Raw genomic sequence first — 21101 nt, 5'->3', positions numbered from 1 at the left:
GGCTGCAGTCTGAGTCCCCAGGTCACCCCATGGACACAAAGGTTCTCCTAGAGGTGCCAGGGGACAACAGGCCAAGCTCTTGTCAGAACACCCAGCTCCTTCCTTAGAGCAGCCTGATTTCCATCCCAAGCTCTTCCTAACACCTGAACATCTCTGAGAACAGATTCCTCCTTTCAAGCCCAGCAAGAGCCTGAAGCAGCCTTGCTTCCAGCTACCCCCTGATGAGTCAGAGGCCTGTAACAGTGACAACTCCATCAGCCACCACCACCAACCTGTGCCTGCTATGGAAGCACAATTAAACTCTTTCAGAGCAGGACAGTAATTCAATCAGTTTAATATACAGTCAGCATATTGTAAATGCATTTGAAACTTACAGTATTGCTAACAGCTGTGGCCATTGAACTCAAGACCACCTTTCTAGAAAGGCACAGAAGAGGTAGGAGAGTTGAGGGATTTCCTCAGATTAGTTGCAAGTGAGAAGGTACACATAAGACCTTCCTCCTGGAAGCACCAGATCACCAGAAACTTGTGCTCTTTGAGAGGACTGCTAATGTGCTGGGATAAGTGCAAGCAATGGAGTGACAGCCAAAGCTTCCTGCTGACCCACATGTCAGGAAACTCTTGCTGGCTTTTGCATATACTAAAAGAAAAAAAAAAAAAGGTGGGGGGGTAGAAGGGGCAGGGCAGAAGACTCTTGCTCTGTGTGCATGAAGTGCTCTTGGTGAGGCAGGAGCAAGGGAGATGTGTGACATTGCTGTCGCCCTTGGCTGGGACAAGGACTTCATGTGCATTGCTTTGGACACCACAACCACCCCAGGGGTGAGTGAGAAGAAATGTGCCATCCTCCAGTATTGCCAGCATGGTTTCTTGCACCAGCAGGGCAAGAGCAAAGCTCTGGCCAAACCAAGCATGTGGAGTGGGGACAATGGTGTCACCAAGCACTTGGCTCATCTTCTGTGGCAGCTTAAGTGGCACCATGGTGGTGGGGGAAGCCTGGCGATTTTTGGCTCTGCAGAAGGCACTGTTCACCAGGGTGGGTGAGTCCGGAGATGCTAATTCTCAAATTTTGCGTAAGGGTTCTCTTCCTTGAACAGGCCTAGAAGAGAGGAGAGTTTGTTCACACAGCAGCTCCCACACTGGTCACAGCCAGCAAGAAAACCAGTCTTTGGAAACAACTCTGTCAGTTGAGCACCTTCCAGTCTCCTGGCTGCAGTCCTCCCAAAAGACCTGCTCTTACTTGAGCTGTTCCCCCATCAACACTGTTTTACTCTCCCCTTCTGCACAAGAGGAAACACCTGATGAGAAGCTTGACCTGATGGCAAACTCCTCTCCTGGCAGTCCATGCACAGTCCAGGTAAAGCAGCCAGAGCCCTCCCTCTGCACACCCCTTCTGTCAGACTGGACTTCCAAGCAGAGAGTCCAGACCCAAATTAATTTAAAACTGTTCTTAGACTTGCTTCCCTGCTCCTGCACCGAGACTGGGAGACAGCAAGGCAGGGTATAGCCTTTGTTTTGGGCTAGGAATGAGCTATGTACCATGCTGTTTGCTGCTTTCTCAGCCCAGCACTTTTAAAGAACAGCCAGAAAGGACAAGATTGCAAACTCTGGGGTCAGGCTGCAGCAAGACAGCCCCAGAGCACAGCTCTTTCCCAGGCAGGTGCTTCCCCCACCAAGAGCTCCTTTAGACACACCTCTGCCTTTCTTCCCCACAGCATTATGATGGTGCTGTCTGCCAGCTGCTGTTTCTCCCCTCCAGTCAAGCTCCATCAGCTTCTCCCACATGGCAAGCTTGGAGGGCACAGGTTCTGGGGAACATTATACACTGCCTCTTCTCTGCCCAGGAGGAATAGCCATTGTGTGGGCTCACACACCATGACCCCAGCATCTCTACACTTGCTCTCAGAGAGCAATTCACAGGGCCAAGAGAAGCAGGGACCATTTTTTCCCTGTTGGCCAGGTCTCATCTACAGCTGTAACCATGGCAAGGAGCAGAGCTACTGAGGCTGCTTCATCTAAAGCTTAGTTTGAATCACTCATGTCAACACTGTACCATATTTTCTTCGGATTTCATCATGCCGTGATTTCATCTCTGCTCTCCTGCAAGAAGCAAACAGAAAAGCCATGAGTCATTAACTGGTGATACAAAACCAAACAAGAAGAGCCACAGATCCTTGCTTATTCCCAACCAAGGGAGCTCCAGGCTGGCAAGTTTGCTCAGCCTCCCACCTCCTGGAGGCACTGGGGACCACCAGAGCCCACACACATCAGCAGCCCTTGGGGAGTCGCATACACAATACTTGTGATGCTGCATCCACTAGTCACCCCACCAGGACGCTCCTCATGAGGCCTCTGTGTGAGCTAGGGCTGAAGCAGCCACTCACTGCATGTGTTGAGCCCCACGTGCCTCCTGGCATCATGTTTGACAGCACACACAGGAGCCAAATCACTCTGTAGCCTGAGGGCCTGTGGTACAAACTCACCTCTCCTCCTGCCGCACCCGCCTCTTCTCCCGCTCCCTGGCTGCTCTCTCGTCATCCTTGTCTGGCCTGGCAGACAGAAAAGCCCCTTAGAGCACTCAGCAGTCAATTCTGCAGCAGCACATGGCTGCATCTGAGCTGCTTCACACAATCAGGGGACCCCCCCCCCCAGATACTTGCTTTTTGCTCTTTTTCTTACAACAGCAGCAGCAGCACACCGCCAACATGATCAGGAGCGCTCCTCCCACCACGGACATCGCAATGATGAGGGCTTCAAAGTTCACTAAAGGATTTGACAAAACACATTTAGCACACTCAGACACAGCTGCCTGGAGTTACAATATAGGATCATAGGATCACAGAATCATTAAGGTTGGGAAAGCACTCTAAGATCGTCAAGTCCAACTGTTCCCCCAACACTGTGCCAGGTCCTCCAGTAAACCATGACTTGAATTGCAACAGCTACATGTTTTTTGGATGCTTTCAGAAATGGTGACTCCACCACTACCCTGGGCAGCCTATTCCACTGTCTGATCACCCTCTGAGTGAAGAATTTTTTTCCTAATATCCAACCTAAAGCTCCCCTGGTGCAACTTGAGGACATTTCCTCTTGTCCTAAAGCAATTTCCTCTTGTCCTATTTACGAACATAAAACTACTGTCACCAACAGCTTCAGTCACTGGGCTGGAGATGCGTAACCACCTGGGAAAGCAAATGGACATTGTCAGCTGTAGACATACCAAGTGTTGGTACCCACAAACACACACCAGCTGAGTACGTGTAGCTGCTAACAGGAGTGCTCAGTTACTGGCCATGAAGAAAGGCAAGGACAAACACACGCAGGTCAAACTCCTCTGGCAGAAACAGGAGCAAATCTGTCTTAATCACTAATCCAGGTGAAAAGTAACCATCCATGGGAAAAAAAACCAAACAAACCAGCAACTGAAGGCTTCAGGGCTAAGGAACAACCTCTGACAGGGAGGAATTACTGCCCATAGGAGCCAGCCTCAGAAGTCACCCACGATGAGATGAGCACTTATAGGTGTCTGAAGTCCTTGGGCAAGAGATAAATTGAAATAAGATCTGTTGGGATTTATCAGTGCTGCTTCCTGCACCTGACTGCCATGTCTTCCCAGGGCTGGGGAGATCTGCTTGCCCACACACAGAACAAAACCTGCTGGAACATGGTGGTGAAGCAGCAGACCTGGTCCCTGCTCGTCCTACTCAGCTCCTGCAGTAATGGCAGTAGAGACATCAGCCAAAACTGATACATCTAGATGCCAAGGATTTCAGTCGACAACAAAGAGGAGTTTCTTCCAAGTATGATTCAGACTGCTCATAAACTTAAGCCTGTGGAAATATTTGTTTAGGAGCCACTTTGCACACAACAGCCAGGTTAGTGAAATCCGAGTGCACCTGAACCCACTCAGAGCACTTCTGAAGGTCATCTACTTCCACAGCCAGGGACATCTTCCACTAGACCAGGCTGCTCACAGTCCTATTCAACCTGACCTTGAATGTTTCCAGGGATGGAGCATTCACCATCTCACTGGGAAGCCTGTCCAGTGCCTCATCACCCTCATTATAAAAAACTCTTCCTTTTATCTATTCTAAATAGATCCTCTTTTAGGTACTCCAGGTTGAGCTAACTCCACTGCTGAACTTGTATTCAAAGCCTTCAGCAGCATCAGTGCTTCTGAAATCCTGGATTTCAGGGTGAGCCTGGGGTTCAGCTCCCCTCTTCCCACACAGACAGGTCTGTGGCAGAGTGCCAGGCACTCCTCCAGCTGATGATAAAGGCTAAGTCACACATACCAAAAATGCAGGCTCATGTAAGAGCTAATCTCCCACAGGACTAATCTCCTCTAAAGCAAGTTTTGCGAGCTAAGGAATGTGTTCTCCTATAATGAAACCTTTTGTGAAGCTACTCACATCAAAACTAGTATTTCAAGGTCTTACAGAAGTTTCAGAAAAGCATACCACAGGGCGCACAAAGAGGAGATTCTTCCTCCACAAGCACAGGAGCAGTTTGAACTCTTGTGGGCAGAAAAGAGAGCCCAGCCTCAAGCACAACAGATGACAGGCAATGACAATTCAGCTCCAGGCTCCTCATCATCAAGTCCCAGCTTGCTTCTTTCCTGCTGCAACCCCTAAAAGCTGGGTCCTGTCTCTGAGTATGAACATACACTAAGCTTGATCTAAACAAGGCACCAGTCTCTCCAGAAATCCTTCAGAAAACAGCAGCAGCAGGAAGGAGAGGCAGCCAAGAGCCAGCTGCCCATCAGAAAAAGCTCCCAGAGGAGACCTGCATGTGCAGGGGTAGTTTTGGAATAGGATTTTTTCTCAGGGGAGTAAGAGCTGAGCAAGACTATGGTACACACAGGTTCCCAAGAGAAGTCACCACACTTCCAGCAGCCCACCTGAGCCAGCAGCCACATGAAGAGCCAGAAGAGGCACATGGAGCAATGTGCCAGCGGCAGAGGAGAGAGCTTCTGGGATTCAGACACCAAGGAAGGGCTGCACAGGCCCACAGAGCACCTTTCTCTCCTGTTCCCAGGCGCTAGCCATGTCTGGAGCCTCCATCACACCACAGCATAAGGGATGTATTTTGGAGTAGCTAAATCCTCACGGGTCCTACTTGCCAGAAGGCAGGGAACTGCTCATACTCCGCTTCCCCACCCACGCTTCAGGAAGTTTGCAGAACCTTGACTGACTTCAGCCTGTCATTGCTACACCAGCAGAGAGATGGGGAGGCAGGGGAACCTCCCACCACTCACACAGTCACCACCCCAGGCTGGCACTTACCCCAGCAGACTCCCCAGCGCGCAGAGCGGAGCTCACACAGGTCGGCCGGGGGAAGGATTCTTCGGACAGGGTATTCCATGCACCTCCCGCTGCTGGCACACCACAGGCACTGGAATACAGGAACCAGGCAGCAGTGTCACTGGTGCAGGGCTGTGCTGCCAGCGAGCAACACTTTGCTTCGGCAGCTGCAGCACAGGGCCACTGCTGCCGGCTCACAAGAACCAGATACCACCCTGCAGCACCAGGATGCTCAGGAAAAAGAGCTGTGTCAGCACAGAGCACACCAGGAGAGGCAGGCGAGGGGAGTGCAGGGTTCTAGAGCAAGTAAAGATGCTGCGAATCCTTCTCCTGGCTTAGAATTGTAGATTATCCTGAGCTGGAAGGGACTTACAAGGATCGTTGAGTCAACTACTGGCCTGCATAGGACAGCCTCAAGAACCCCACCATGGCTTGCACAATTAATAACCAAATGCTTTATGTTTATTTTTGGGATAAGAACACCTTTGAGACAAAGCACTCCACACACACAAAGCTGATGAGCAGGAGAGGTGTGTGGGTGCCCAGCCACTACCAGACTATGTCGGGTTTTGCATGCTTCTTTCCTGGTGGCTCCAACCCCCAACCCCAGCATTCAGTAGGGTTTGGTCAAACTGGTTCTGGCTACATCAGTGAGATCCGACTCAAGTTCAAGTTTGCTGATATCCAAGATAAGGCAGCAGAGACTGGCAGGACACCAGTATACATCCTGGATCCACCCAGTGCCATGGCACATACAGACTGGTGGAGGGGCATCTTGGTCAGCCAGTCCAGCCCACTCAGCCCCTTCTCCATGCATGCCCTCCATCTGTGAGGAAGCAGCCCAGCAATTCCATTACTCTAATCAAAAAGTACACAACAAAACCCAAGCAGTTCCTAGCAGTGTCCTTCCAGAGTAGCAGAGAGGAATTGCCCTCTCACCATCACAGGCGGGTGGAATTTGCAGCATGCCTGGGATAAGAGCAGAGGACCAACCACCCTTCCAGGAGGGAAACCGCTCTGCAACAGCACTATGTTTTCAGGCATTGGGAGAGGTTGGGAGTCTTTCTGCTGCTACTCACAGTGACATTTTTCAGGCACTCTTCACAGCTCTTGTTCGTATACTGGTTACAACCTGCAGGAAGGAAAAAAGAGCTTCAGTGGTTTAAAACTTTGGGCTCCTCCAAGCCAGCTCCTACCCACTGCTTCACCCACCACTGGACCAGCAGCAATGCATGGGCTTCAGCATGGGCTCCATGTCACAGTGGGAGGCTCAAATGCAAATGGAAGTTCATCTGCTTGCTCTGCTGCCAAAGCCCTGAGCTGTGAGTTCCTCTCCTGGGTTTCATTTCCCTAAAAGCCTGAGCATCTGCTGTGGCAGTAGGACAGCCAGGGGACACAGCTGGGGTCAGCCTGGAGGGACCGTATGAGGATGAGGGCAAGCACTGAGCAGGTGGTACAGTCCTGCAGCACCAGATGATGGAGCAGCTCAAGCAAACAAGCCCCAGACAGAGAAGTTACTACCAGGAGAAGCAGAGGAGCACACAGGGACACACACAGAGCTACAGACCCTGCAGGTGCCCTCCTGCTGCACATGAGGATCGTACCCTAACCCAGCCAATTCATCCAAATCTTCCTTCAGCAGGACTCAGTCCAGGTGGTGGAAACAGCACCACAGCCAAAATCTGTGTCCATGTTCAAAACCTTTTTCCACCCCCATTTGGCAGAGGAAGCCCCCAATTCTACAGACAGAGGTGGCTCTCAGAGCCAGTGCCACTATGGATGATGGCATCCCCAGGGGATGCACCCAGCTGGGCAGGGGAACAGTTAAGGTCCTGATCACAGGACAAGCTGGCCCAGTCCAATCCCCCTTCTGGGCGCACCTACAGCTCACAGCAGTGCTCTTGGAGAAAGTCTTCTTACAGGATATTCACCTGCAATTCATTGGTGTGCTTCCCCAGATCCTCAGGAAGGGTGGTTTGCCAAGCCTTCAAGAATGAGCCATTTAAAACTCACCTCTGCTTAAGAGTCTAAGCACCAGCCTGTTTGACAGTGGTTTAAAAAAACAAGCAAAACTCAAACCAATTTTTCTGACCACTCACTTACTGCTGGATGAAGGATCACTGCTTTGCAGTGTCGTAATCAGGAAAAAATCAGTCCCAGAGGTGCTTGTTTTCCACCCTCACAATCAGCAAAGCTGTATTTTCTCCCTCCAGCTGGCAGGAACCCTCAGCTATGACCCACTGTCAGCAGTCACATGCTCTGTGCAGCCCTCCAAACAACTGGGCAATTGATTAACATAGCTCAGATAAGGGTGTTTACACACCCAAAGAGGCTGAGATTGCAGATTTTAAACACTCTGTGAAGCTGCATCTTCTCCATTTCTTCAACTGAGGCCGGAAAAGCACAACAGCGCCTGTGCTGCCCTGGGACTGTTTCCTTACCAGGAATCACAAAATACCCTCCCACACTATGGGAGGCCAGTGGTGGGCAAAAGCAGAACCTGTGGTTTTAACTCAGCTCTGCTTTCCCATGGGGTATCCCCTCTCCTGGCACTCCCAGCGGGGGATCATCCTCCAAATCATTAAGTCAAAGCCACGCACTTAAAGCTGTTTGGGAATGGGCTGCTTGCAGGACACTGCAGTCCTTCAGGATTGGGTTTGTCCAAATGCCCCATCTCAGGGGAGCAGACAGCTCAGGATGGCAGAGGCATCTGGATGGCAGAGGTAGCACTGCACTCCTCAGGGACAGAGATGGGACAGCAGTTCTTGCTGTGCTAGAAGCCTCCTGGATAATGCTTTTGACAGCTGGCTACGAGAGGAGTGAAGGGAACAGCTTGGGGAAGAAAGAGCAAAATATGCTGACCCTCAGTCTCCTCCCTGCTGAAGCCACCACACAGGCATCATCACATGGAGAACAGTTCATTGCTTGGAAGAGCACAGAGACTTCTTAGAACACTCTGAAAGCAGTTGTTCGCACCCTTTCCTACAGCTTCTTCTCCATCTGGTGCAGCACTGAGGGAGCTATGCTCCATCCCCCACCCATCAAGGAGCAGCAGCTGGACACCCACTGCTCCACACCCACCCGTACCTGACAGCACCAACCTTCTTCCTGGTCTGAGGCTGCCCAGCCAGTTTCCTCTGTCCTGAAGGAAAATCTCCTCCAAAGGGCCATCAGCAGGGGCCTGACTGCCCAGTGAGTGCCTTCTGGTCAGGGCAGGTAACCAGCTCTCTCACCTGAGCCGTTATCATCACTAAATCACGGAATCATTGAATGGTTTGAGTAGGAAGGGCTTTAAGCCCATCTTGTTCCACCCCCTGCCCTGGGCAGGAACACCTCCCACTAAACCAGGTTGCTCCAAGCCCCATCCAACCCGGCCTTGAACACTTCCAGGGATGGGGCAACCACAACTCCTCGGCGCATGCAAGTTCCACTGCAATGGAAGCTGGAAAAGCGGCGAGCAAAGCTCCACTTCCAGCACCCACTCGACTTTCCAGAACTCGAAGGGACACACCGCGCTGCACCGGATCCCACCGTGCATGACTGCCAGCGAGGACAGGGCCTTCCCTCCCATCTCTCGCTGCCCGGCCCCATTCTGAGTGGCCACAGCGGAGGTCAGTGGGTTCGGAGGTCACCCGCACCCACCGGGTGCCCGCACGCAGCCCATGGGGTGCCCGCCTGCTTCTCGCACCGGGCATCCCGCAAAAGCGGGCTCCAAAGCAACTGCCCGGCCGTGATTTCGGGGCGCTGTGCGAGGAGCGCCGGCAGCCTGGATCCCCCCAGCCCCACGACGGGGTCACCGCTTACCTCCCGCCACGTCCTGCGCGGCGGCGGCGGCGGCCAGCAGGGCCAGGGCTAGGGCACAGAGCCGGAGCGCCGGGGCCATGGCGGAGCGGGGCCGGGCCGGGCCGGGCGGGGCGGACACCGCCGCTATGTAGGGCCGGCCGGGGGCGGGCCGGGGGCGGCCCCTCGGAGCAGCGGGGCAGCGGGGTTGCCGGTACGGACCCGCCGGTGGGGAGCGAGGGCTGGGGGCGGCGGGTGGCGGAGCTGTCCCGGGCGGAGAGACCCCCGGGGTTGCCGGAGCGCACCGGGCGGGGAGACCCCGCTGTCCCGGCGCCGCCCGCAGGAGGGGGCCAGACCCCCGCTGGAGCAGCAGCAGGAGGACTGGGAGAGAACCAGCTTTTCCACATCTCCCCGGCTTAATCTCCAGGCGAGAACCACCGCCTGCCCCGGCGCAAACCGACCCCAAAGGGTCCCGCATCCCTTCCCGCAGCGGTTCATCAGCACGGAAGCACGTTAATGGTAAAATACATGTTAGTTCTCGTGACACGCAGCGATATGATGAGGTAGTGGAGTTTTATTGCAGACTTTGGTATTGTTCGTGCTGAAGTAAAGCAAACAAAAGGACAGCCCGGCCCTGGAGAGAAGGACTTTGCTTTTGGGAGGCTCAGAGCAGTCCCTGAGGGATAAAGAACAGTTTTATCCCTAGGATGACCAAGGTACCACAGCATCCCAGGCTCTGAGACTCTCCCAACATCATCTGGTGTCACAGGTCAGTCACTGCAGCCAGAGGGACTCAAGGACACCTGGATCGATAAACAAGCAGAAAGAGAGCAGCTTTGCCAAGTGTTCCTGTGATTGGAGATCTGTTGGTGTGTCAGTGCTCAGTCATGTTGTACCTGAGTGCTTGATGGATGTAAGAACCTCATCTAAAACCACATCTGGGTGCCCTGATTTGGCTGGGACATCTCATGCCCATGAATAAAAATTTACACTTGTAATTCCATGCTTTGCATCCCAACCTTGGTCAGCATCGGTCAGGCATGAATTTTGTGACACACACTGTGCTAGGAGCTCCCTCCTAGGCAAAGCCAGACCCAGTACTGGCACTGTGGCCAGACACAACTTTGTGGTCCCTTGGAGGGACCAAGCACTGCACAGGTCTTTCTCTGTGGGAAAGCTGGCTGGGTTGCTTGTGGGAGGAGGGCAGGCGGGGGTTGTGGGGTGGTGTGAAGGTACCTATAGGAACGGGGTGCAAGGCAATTCTGCAGAGCAAAGTGAGGGTGCCAGGGGAAGAGCTCTGGCTTGAAGAATCATTGAATTCTCAGCATGGAGGCAGCTCAGGGAGAAAGGAGAAAATATTTGGGATTGTCCTAAACAAAATGAAGAAGATAACTAATATTTTTCAGCAAAACCCCATAGAAAGCGATCCCATAGCTTGAACAAGCAGCAACACTGGCCACCCCTGCCACTGCCAGCCGCATCGTGGAGTTCATCATCCATCTGCTCAGAAAGCTTTGCTCTCCCTGCCGTGTTCTTGGTGTGCTTGAGAGACAGATGGACTGGCTGCTGGTGACAGAGCTCCTGCAGGCTGGGAGTGTAAGTGGCCAAAGGCGCTCTGTCGGCCGAACCACGGGATGTGGGAGCTGAACCACGGGATGAGGGGGCTGAGCCATGGGATGAGGGGGCTGAGCCGTGGGATGTGTGTGACACAGAGGTGAGTTCCTTTCACCACCACAGGCGAGCGCTGTGATGCCAGCAGCCGTCTCTTGCCTGTGGTTCAAGTTTTGGCAGCTCCTCAGGAGAAACACAGGGCTCTTCACGTGTGATGGGGACTTGGGCTGTCAAAGACATGGAACTTATGCATTTTCTGCTCCAAAAGCAGCTGGTGCTTGAAGCCGGGCAGGCACTGATAATCACCCTGGCATTAGCTGACACAGGGGAGTCTCCTGAAGCCCCCTCTGGGGCTGAGCAGTGCCCTGACAGTGGAGTCACTGCTGGATGGTTTGGGAAGCAGGAGGAGGCATCAACCAAACCAATTCTGTCTGCAAAGCACCTCATTCCTTTGTCCTGGGTCTATCCATGAAGCAACACCTGGACTACAATGCATCCCAGGCAGTGCGAGCAGGCAAGGAGCTGACAGGCAAGGCGGGGAACACCACTCTAATCCCGGTGGCCTTTCCTCTCCTTCTCCTTATTTGTCTCTGAAGGGGATTTTCAAACCCTTCAAGATGGCCTCAAGTGGTTTCCAAGGAGACGGTGCTAGAGTCATCACTGCCATGGAAACCCTCTCTTTGGCATCATATAAATATTTCCCTTGAAGGAGGCTGGATGAGTGGGCGATGCACTATTTTCTAGCACTCCCTGGCTGCAACAGGACAATCTCCAGGAGATGGGAGGGAGCTTGGGAGGTTAAAATTAGCTTGCCATGCCGGCCAGCAATGGAAGGAGGTGATTGCTGATGTTTCAGCCCAAAACCTGGGGTTGTTTGTGTCATTGAAATGAAAAAGACTTACTCTGTAGGGAGATGAAAAGTAAAGGGGGGGGGAAGGGAAAGTAAGGTTGAAAAGTTGCACTTTTTTGCACTTCTTCAAAGTTTTCCCTTTAATCCCAAGCCCACATCCTCTTGGGTCAGTGCAGGCAGATGGGGGTCCTCTCCCTTAGGCTCTTCTGGGATCATGTGCAAGGCCTAGGTGTCTTGCTTTGCTTTTAATTGCTTCCCTTCTGTCTCATCAACTCACCAACACCTTTGCATTAGCCCAGGGAGAGGAGTCTACCTGCAGCCCTGAGTGTAGATAGTGGAACAGGATACCCCAAAATACCCTCTTGTGCTATGGTGTCCCCACACTGGGGGACAAGGTTGGTGGTTCTGCCATCAGCTCCAGTCCAGCAGCCCCTCCAGCCCCCTGCCCACCCAGGGCCCTGTAGCTGCACTGTGCTCAGCACTGGGGCACAGCTCTGGAGAGACTGCCAGCATTGCCAGTGCCCTGCATGGCAGGGACACCCCCCAGACCCCTGCCCCCCAGCACGTGGTAGTCCCCGCTGTCACCCCACTGTGCCAGCTCTCATCAGCCACCAGCCAGGATGGATTTCTGAGCTGCCATGGGAGCTCCCAGAGCTGGTGGTTTCATAAACAGAGACGTCTGCCTTCATCACTGGGGCCAAGCTCTGAGCAGGGCAAAGGTGCCAGCAGCACGATGGGAGCTGGGACAAGGCTCTGCAGAGCTCATCTCTGCCCAGGCTGGCATAAACACCTCCTGTCCCCGAGCAGATGGCTCCTCTCACATCCTTGCTCCAGGCAGATACCAAAGGGCTTTCCTGACAAATAAAGCACTGAGCACGCAGGCCTGGAGCGCTGCTGGCTTTCCTGGAAGAAGGGGATGCTCTCTCCTTGTGGGACCGCCCAGGCTATTTTTAAACCTCCATAGCAACCAGAGGATGGGGAGACACGGTGTCCCCCCGCCACACTCTCGCCTGCTGGCTGCTGGCCTTTGGCAGGGCTGGGGATGAATGCAGAATCCTGGCTGGACTGGACGATGGGGGTTCACCCTGTGACCCCCCAGCACCACCCCAAAAAGCCTCCCAGGAGACAGAGAGCTGCTCCAAGACCCATTTGCTTTCCCCACTCCAGAAGGTGCTGCCAAGGATATCGGGAGACCAGCAAGGTCAGACCCCAGCACCTGCTTTCCTCTTTCTCCCTTCAGAAAAAAAACCTCACCCCAAATCCAGAGCATACAATTAAAATGTTCCAGCTGCTGGCTCAGAGCAGCGATCCCAGATAAAACCCCAAGGATCTGCCAGCTAAAAATAGCCTGAGCCCCATAAATTAAACAAAAGCTTTTTGCTGGGCTCTTGGAAAGCCAGTTCCAGTGCAGTTTTCTCTATGTAAGGTATAACTCTAACAGTATTTGTTATTATTAGCCCTACCTCCCCCATGTCACTGACCTTCCCAATGCCATTGTTTAGGAACAGGAATTTTACAGAGCCAGACTTTTTCCTCCTGACAGCTCTTCCACTGGAGTGGGATCACCCCTCAGCCACTTTCCTGCCTTTTTATATCACTTTAAATTTTTTTTTCCCTGTCGGACAACTGATGATTCAATACTCAGACATCCTATGTTTTGTAACGCCATCCTCATTTAAGGCCTGTCTCAGACATCTGCTTAATTTTTATCCCTATCAGCTGTCCTAGGAGCTGTGGAACTTTAAATAAATTTCTTCTTGGAATGCAAAGGTATTGGGCAGCCCTTTGTGGATACTGTGCAAGCCAACAACATGCACGTAGGGGCTTGTTTCACCTCCTCTCTGTCATCAAGCCTATTAACAATCTTTTCTCATACCATATTATATATATATATGTATATGACGTTAGACAACCAATGACTTACAGCTTTCTGGGAGTTTTCTCCCCCAACCCTTTAAAGAGCTCCCAGCATCCTGCTGCCTCAAGCGCACGAGGCCGGCTCATGAGGATGAGTTCTCTCCACTTCCCCTCCAACGCTTCTCCCCAACGCTCCATGCCGGGTGTGAGGAGCACATCCAACACCTGCTTCCCCACCCCAGATATTTAGGCTTTGTTGCTTTTTCTATGCACTTTTGCAAAACTATTTCACCTGCTGCACCCAGAGCTGCTGCATCCCAAAGCCGCTGAGATCCAAGCCCCTTGCTCCGTCCTGATGCTGGGCTTTGATTTTGTCGCTGCATTTGCCAATAGTTCTATGGCTGAGTAATCAAGCCCACATCTCCAAAAGGTGTGAGCAGAAAATCCACACCGCCTTTTCCAAGTGAAAGCACCATCTCCTTGCCGAGTGTTTTCTCAGCTTCCCATCACTCCTGACTCCCAGCAGCAGGACTGGCTCTTCTGAAACCACCCAGCAAGGCTTCTCCTTGCTGAGCTATGTGGGAGTGAGTTTCCACAGGTGTCACCCACTTGTCTTCTCCCATGTCATCATTTTTTGGCTCTCTGCAATGATTTTGAGGCTGATAGACCTTTCTGGGCGGGGTGTGAGGAAGAGGACACCTCGCCTGGTTCTTCCCCAAGGGCAGGAGACAGCCTGGGTGCTCTGCACCCACATCTACTCCAACCCTCGGGACCATCCAAGGGTGGGCAGGACAAAGGGTGAGGTTCCCATCCCCCCATGTCCTTGGGTTTGTAACTGTTTGTAAACATGCCTCTCCCTGCCCCCCTCAGCAGGGCACAAAAAACCCCCCAACACGCTATTTTAAGTGAACTCAAACAAAAAAAAAAAAAAAAAAAGTCAACTCTGAGGCTGTCATGTCTATATTTAGTTGGAACTTTTCTGTCCAGGATTCAGACTCTATTTGGAAACCCTGTGCCTTGGCATGCAGCCAAGCATCTCAGTTTTATACAGTAATCCCTCAGCATATGGCAAACGTTTCTCTTCTCCCAGTGACTGCGGCAGTGGCAGCCTGGCATGGAGGGGTTTAAGCTGAACCCAAGATAAGCTGTCAGGCCACGATTGAGGATTCACATTGTAGGGCCAGAAAGTCTTTTAATAGCAACATATTGATGTAGCTTTGGAAATAAAATCACTCAGGGTGCCCCCCTGAGCATTTCTGGGGCGCAGACCTTGGGACATCTCTGCTGGCTGCTGCTCTGGGGTGATGGGGAGGAAGATGTGGGGCAAGCCAAGTCATGTCCCCAGGTCTCCCTGGCTGGTTCAGCTGTCAAGGTGGGAAACAGCTTCTGGTTTATTTTTTCTCTCTCTCCACTGAAAATATAATGAAAATTCTCATCCATTGTTCCAAGATTTCACATTCCAAGAGTTCTGGGATTGACATGACTATTGCCCAGCACATGGTGTAGTTCCCAGTATGTGTTTTGTCCCAGATGGTGTTTCAGTGTCAACAATTTTGTCCTGACAGTTTGCAGGTCTCTGATGGATGTTTGGGGAAGCAGCATCCTCATGAGCCCTGCTCCTCTCCTCTCCTCTCCTCTCCTCTCCTCTCCTCTCCTCTCCTCTCATGAAACAAGTCTTGGGACAGCACCTCTCATGAAAACCCAAGAAAACTCTCATGAAAGTAACCGAGAGCAAACCTGCAGGTTTCCAAGTGCCACGCATGTTTCCCCACTCTGTGGCAGCTGTGGGATAGAGAGGCAGGAGCCAGCTGAGAAAAGGTGATCACACAGTTATTTATACAGGCCTTCCAAATATTTGAGGCTCGTGACATGCATGATGATGTATAACAAAAATATCTCCTTCGAAAACCTTCCAAGTTAAATCCCACATCCGTATTTTAATTCAGGAGTTCAAGGGATTTAAGGAAGTGTATACTTCAAGTGATTCTTATCGCTCGCAGTGAGGGGTGCTCCAGCCAGCCCTCGTGGACAGTGGGGCAGGGCTGGGGACAGACCTGCAACCCAGCACCTTGACTCTGGGAAAGAGGAGCCTCAGTGGGGACACAAGCTGGGCCACCTGTGGGAATAACATGAAGGGCAAAGGTCTGTGAGGATGTACAGGAGCAGCACTTTTGATTTGATCCCCTATCCCTGGCAGAGGGGAGATTCTGTATCCCCTGCAGCCTGGTGCTCCAATCTGCTCAACATAATTGGGTTTCTAATGAAGTTAGTTTAATTTTTCTCACTCAAGAGAGGTCAAATTATCCAAGGGAGTGCTCAGAGCTCTGCAGAGTCCAGGAGCTGGGGGTGGCTGGGCTCCTGGCACCAAACATTCCCTGGGCAGGGCTGTCCTGGCAAAGCTCAGCTCACACCAGCATGCCCTGCTGGCACCACATGCTCCACCCCAAGGCACCCATCTGCAGGTCTCTCCCCCTGCTTTGGGGGTGGCAGAGTGCAGGGGACCCCCATGGACACCACAGCGTTTGGTTCCCCTGCAAAGGTTTCCCCAGCTGCAGTGGGAAAATCCTGGGAAACGTGCAGAGCACGTTCCTGCACGCCCAAATGTCTGCCGCAGCTGAACCAAGCTTTACAGATCATTTTAAACACCCACCAGCGTGTTCCCTACAGCCCTGTGATTCATCGATAGCCACTTGACTCAGCTCTACCCTTTCATCATCCTCGAATGTGGCATTTCCCAAATCACATGGGCTTTTTCTGCTGCTATTCCACACCTACAGGCCCAGCTGCTCCCTTGCAGACTCTGTGTGGTGCCATCCTGCGCCAGGAGTGCCCACTGCCCGATGACACGTGCTGCCCTGAGGTGACACACGGGTTTGTCACGGCAGATTTTGTCCCTACAGTCTCCCTACAATCCTTCTTCCCACAGACAGGGATTTCCTTGCCACGGTTATTGTCCCATGCAGCTGCCTGTGGTGAAGCAATGCAGGACAAGAAGGATGGAGATTCAAATAAATGTCTGTTGGCTCTTCATGGTTGAAAGGCTGGTGGAGGACCTGTTCAGTTTTTTGATTAAGGATGCAGGATCCATGTGCACATTCCCAGGTAACATGGGTGTGCACAGGAACCAGGTACACCACCAGGAGTGATCAACTGGATCAACACATCCCAAAAGATGCAACGAGTCACCCAGGAGCTCTGCGCTGCAGTGAAGATTTTTGTTGCAATCCTGATTTTCTCACTCTCACCCTGAGATGTTTGAGCTCGTGGTGCCAAATGCTGCCCCAGCGTGTTTATTAATGCTGATTGTAAAACCTTGGCAGTAGCATTCACCATCAGGCCTGCAGAAATCCTGCCGGATCTGCTGCCTTCCAGACAGATGGGCCTTATTAAGAGGTGTCACACCACTAACAACATCTGACAGCTCCTGTACTCCCTTCCCTGCTCTTCTCCACACACTCTGCGAGCTAAGCAGCAGCCAGAGATGGAGACAGGAGGCAGGATCCCTCTGTTCCCATGCCTGCCCCGAGGGCACAGAGCTGGGGCTCTGCCTTTGCCTGAATTCCTGCACCCCAAATCTGCTCCAAGCTCTTCCCCTGCCCTCATCCTCCCACCGCCCTTCTTTGTGATGGAGGCACCCAGCTGCACCCATGAGGTGTCACCCACAGCACTGCATGCTTGAGGTTGCAGATGATACATCAATACCTCTGTACAAGAGGAGGTTTTCCATATATTTTATCAAATTTGGGATTTTTTTTTCACTAGGCTAAAAGAGCCTGGTGCTCTCTGCCAATGGGTTCTGACGTGGTGATGCTGTGACACCATCAGGTTCTGCACTGTGCATTGTCACTGTGGTCACCCTCAAGTCCAGAGGAGGCCACACAGTTGGTTGGAGGGATGGAATCCCTCTCCCCTGAGGAAATGCTGAGGATTGTTCAGTCTGAGGAAGAGAAGGCTCCAGTGAGACCTTGTTTGGTTTTTCAGTACCTAAAGGGAGTCCAAGAGAGCTGGAAAGGGACTTTTGACAAGGACACGGCTAGGTGATAGGACAAGGCAGAATGGCTTTACACAGACAGAAAGCAGGGTTAGATTGAATTTGGGGAAGTCTTTCTTCCCTGTGAGGATGGTGAGGCCCTGGCACAGGTTGCCAGGAGAAGATGTGGATGCCCCCTCTCTGTAAGTGTCCAAGGCCAGGTTTGATGGGGCTTGGAGCAAGCTGGTCTAGTGGAAGGTGTCTCCACCTGTGGGGATGAGGTGTTGGAACTGTTGACTTTTAAGGTCTCTTCAAACCCAAACCCTTCAGCAATTTTAAAATTCTGTGATTACCTTCAACTGGCTCAAGGTCACTTGAGGGGAAATAGGGCAGGGACAAAATTTCAAGTACCCATGGGTGCTCTGACTCACCCCATAACACCACTCTCAGCCTCCCAGCTCCTTCCCTCCTGGGTTTCTCGAGCTCCTGGGCTCAGAGGCAGCTTGCAAGGCTCCATGTTCTGAGCATGGAGTCTTCCTCCAGCCTTAGAAAGATGCCACTTCCCCTAAATCCCTGACTCACAGCATCTTTCCCTGACAGCAGGCTGGCTCTGCGATTGGAGCTGGGCTTGGGCAAGAGCCACACAGCCATGGAGAGCTGCTGCTGGCACTACTACATATGTTCCCTCTGACTGCACTGCTGCAGCTCTCACTTGCTCCCTGTCAACCCCATGTTTTCCCAAATTAGAGATATTTCACCCTCCAGAAAGTCATCCTGCCTAAAGTCATGCTCTGGGGGAGAGCCATGCAGGCTATTCCCAGAGGCAGGGATGGAGTCAGCTGGCAGCCAGCAGCTGAGTTCTTGTTCCCTCTCTGATGCTCATCGCCCCTAGGTTTGGAAAAAGCCTGCAGGGGTGACACCAGGTTCCTTGGGAAAATCCACAGTAGTGCAGGAGCCAGTGACTGTCCTGTCCTGCCACCAGCTCATCTCACTGGGTGCAGGAGCCCCAGCACAATGCCCAGGGACACCCATGTCACCATGGCTGGCAGCTGGGAAGGGACCAGTTCAGCCAGGTTGGCATCTCCTGGCTCTCCAGCTGAGTCCCTCTCAGGGGACATCACAGCCCTGCGGCGTTTTCTAATTTCCAACCTAATCTACCTCTCTCCAGGCTCACTGAGACTTAATATAACACTGGCAACCACCCATGAGCTCATCCTTCTCCCAGGGAGCAGAACTGTACTGAGCAGAACTGTACAAAAAATAATCCTGGAAATTTCTTTTGATTCTATGTGGGTTTTTATCACCTTTCCTGCGGTCACTGAGAAATAACTGGGCTGTGAAGGCCTTCCCAAGCAGCTGTTTGTCTTTGAAGCAAGAGCTGGGAGCAGGGGAGCCTGGGCTCATTTTAATTTTATCTTGACTGCAGTGCTCGTTGCTCTGCAGTTCCCATTTGTAATCACACGTTCAGGAAAATAATCAAGTTATAATTGCTTGGGATTCCTTCTCTCTTACGTCACAGAGCCCAGGAGGGGAAGCAGTGCTTCAACTGAGTCAGCAGCCAGCCTTGGCGTTGCCTTGGGCCAACATTTCAAGAGAAAATTAACCAGAGTTAAAGCAAGAAAAGAGCTGATAAAAATCTCCTAAATCTACCCAGGTGATTAAAAGACATTTTTAACCTCTCCTTTCCTTGTCACACTAAAAAAGCAACTTTTTCCCTTTGAGTGCCCCCAAAATAAGGCTGGATCAGTGCCCATCCTTTGCAGAGCAATCATCTCCGTGGGAACATGTGTGCCCAGGGTGGGCAGGGAAGGGACTTCAGCCCCTTCTCTGCTGATCCCTGCTGGGTTTGGGCTCTGCCAGGGGGAACCAGTGAAAAAGAAGAAATCTCTGTGCATCAGAACAAGGAATCACAAGTGACTCAGGCTTAAGAAGAGCAAATTTTTGCCAGGCAAAATGTAATGGCTTTTTTGGACAGGGATAGAAAACAGGGCTGCAGCTCTAATTAACCCATCACTTGCATTAGTTTGGAAAGCAAGTTGGGCAGACCTGGCCTTGAGGCACAGGGCTTGGCAGGGGTGCTGTGCCAAGGGGCACCTGCAGGCACAGCTGTGGGGTGTTTGGGGGGTGCTGGGCCATCCCAGGGAGCCATCAGCACACCAGGGAGAGTACTGGCAAACCAGCAGGGACCAGCAAGGCATTACAGATCCCCAGGATAGCATCCCTGTTCTGGCACCTTGTCCTTCCTGCTTCTCCAGACTGGGCTCTTCCTCCTGTGTGTGCAGAGGCAGTGCTCAGAGGCTTCGGAGCTCCTGCCAGCACCCCTGGGCCATGGTCACTGCCACCCCAGCAAAGAGATGCTTCTCCTCCCACAGAAGGACCCTCCATGCACCGTGGGTTGTGTGGTCAGGGCTTCCAGACTCAGGTATCAGTGTTAAGTAGCTCTCATCCTCCCTAAGCTGACCCCAGTGTCCCACTAAGGGAATGGATTTGGGGTGAATCTGCTGCTTCAGCCCTTTGAGGGACTGGGAGTGTGTCAGGACACAGCACACAGACCTGCAACAGATATCATCACCGGGGCTTGTGCCTAATCATAATCATTTGGTCTTTCCACCCTTTTAATTTACTAATTAATCCCTGGAAGGGATACTTACTTGGATGCAGGGAAAGAATTAAACTCTCTCATCTGGGAGTGCTGAGAATGTCACCATTAGCCCTGGCAGAGCATTAGCAAAGTCAAGGCAGAGCGGAGGAGTCCAGCATTTCACTGGGTCAGCAGCTTGTCATGATCAAGCTGGCCACTCTGCCTCGAAAAAATATTCATGCCCCACTCCTCCAGGGTCATTCCAATGGCTGGAAAACCTGTGAGAGCTCCTGGACATCTGGAAAGCCCTGGGAGATTGCTGCTGGCTGGAAATTACTGCTGGAGGTAACAATGCATTCTGAGAGAGTTGCTCCCACGCAGGCTGGGATCAGCCCTGAGCTGGGCAAGGTGTCATCTGGTGCAAGTTTTCTTTTGGGAAAAGGGCTCTGTGTGTGCCAACTGGACCCCTGCAGGAGGAATTTCACCAGCTCTGGCCAGGTCTTATCCTGCCCAGCCCAGGCACCACATACTCTGGCACTCTGGATACAGACAGCACAAGTGTTCAGCCAGGAGACTCTTCATCCTCATCCTCCACCTCCTCCTCCTCCTCTCACCCACATGTTTGGCAAACTGTTACCTCCCTGCAATAGTTGATAACAAATGATAAAACTCATTTATTACAAATTTCCCACCCTGCCTCCCCCACAGTGGCAGGGCTTTCCCCACATCCCACCAGCCCTGCACTGCGCCCTGAGGCCTCACTTTTCCATCCTCATCCTGGTCCCCAACCCAGTCCCCATCCCCAGGAGGGAGAAGTAAGCCAGACAGGATGAGGACAGGGAGGGGACACTCTTCTTGGGGGAGAGGAGACGTCACCTGCTTCGGCTCAGTGTTGACACAGGTTACAGCTTCTGAGGGAGATGGTTGGCATGGATGGGAGCAGGGAGCTCAGGGTCCTCTTCCCACTGCTCTGGAGTGTGAGACTCCTCTGTGCTTCGACACAGCCCTTCAAAAGAGACCAGTTAGTTCTTTGAAGGGATGCTCCTCCTTCCCAGGCACGGATGACAAGTGTTACCATCAAAACTTAATGGTTGGACTCAATCTTAGAGGTCTTTTCCCACCTAAATGATTTTATCTCCCCAGTGGCTCTGG

The 21101-nt window shown here is 52.3% G+C and overlaps 1 protein-coding gene across 1 annotated transcript; it reads right to left on the bottom strand.

Moving 5' to 3' along the window:
- Positions 1–318: 318 nt before the first annotated feature.
- PTTG1IP (PTTG1 interacting protein) lies at positions 319–9258 on the bottom strand. Its single transcript, XM_085069863.1, has 7 exons — positions 9105–9258; positions 6380–6432; positions 5283–5391; positions 2658–2760; positions 2481–2546; positions 2051–2097; positions 319–1096 (listed from the first exon to the last, which is right to left on the bottom strand). Exons 1-7 carry the CDS (start codon positions 9181–9183, stop codon positions 1053–1055), a joined length of 501 nt encoding a protein of 166 aa, XP_084925989.1. The 5' UTR covers positions 9184–9258; the 3' UTR covers positions 319–1052.
- Between the last annotated feature and the right edge of the window lie 11843 nt (positions 9259–21101).

Source organism: Lichenostomus cassidix, chromosome 9 (assembly GCF_008360975.1).
Source record: "Lichenostomus cassidix isolate B80296 chromosome 9, HeHo_3.0, whole genome shotgun sequence".
NCBI lineage: Eukaryota > Metazoa > Chordata > Aves > Passeriformes > Meliphagidae > Lichenostomus > Lichenostomus cassidix.
This window is presented reverse-complemented; position numbering and strand designations above follow the sequence as displayed.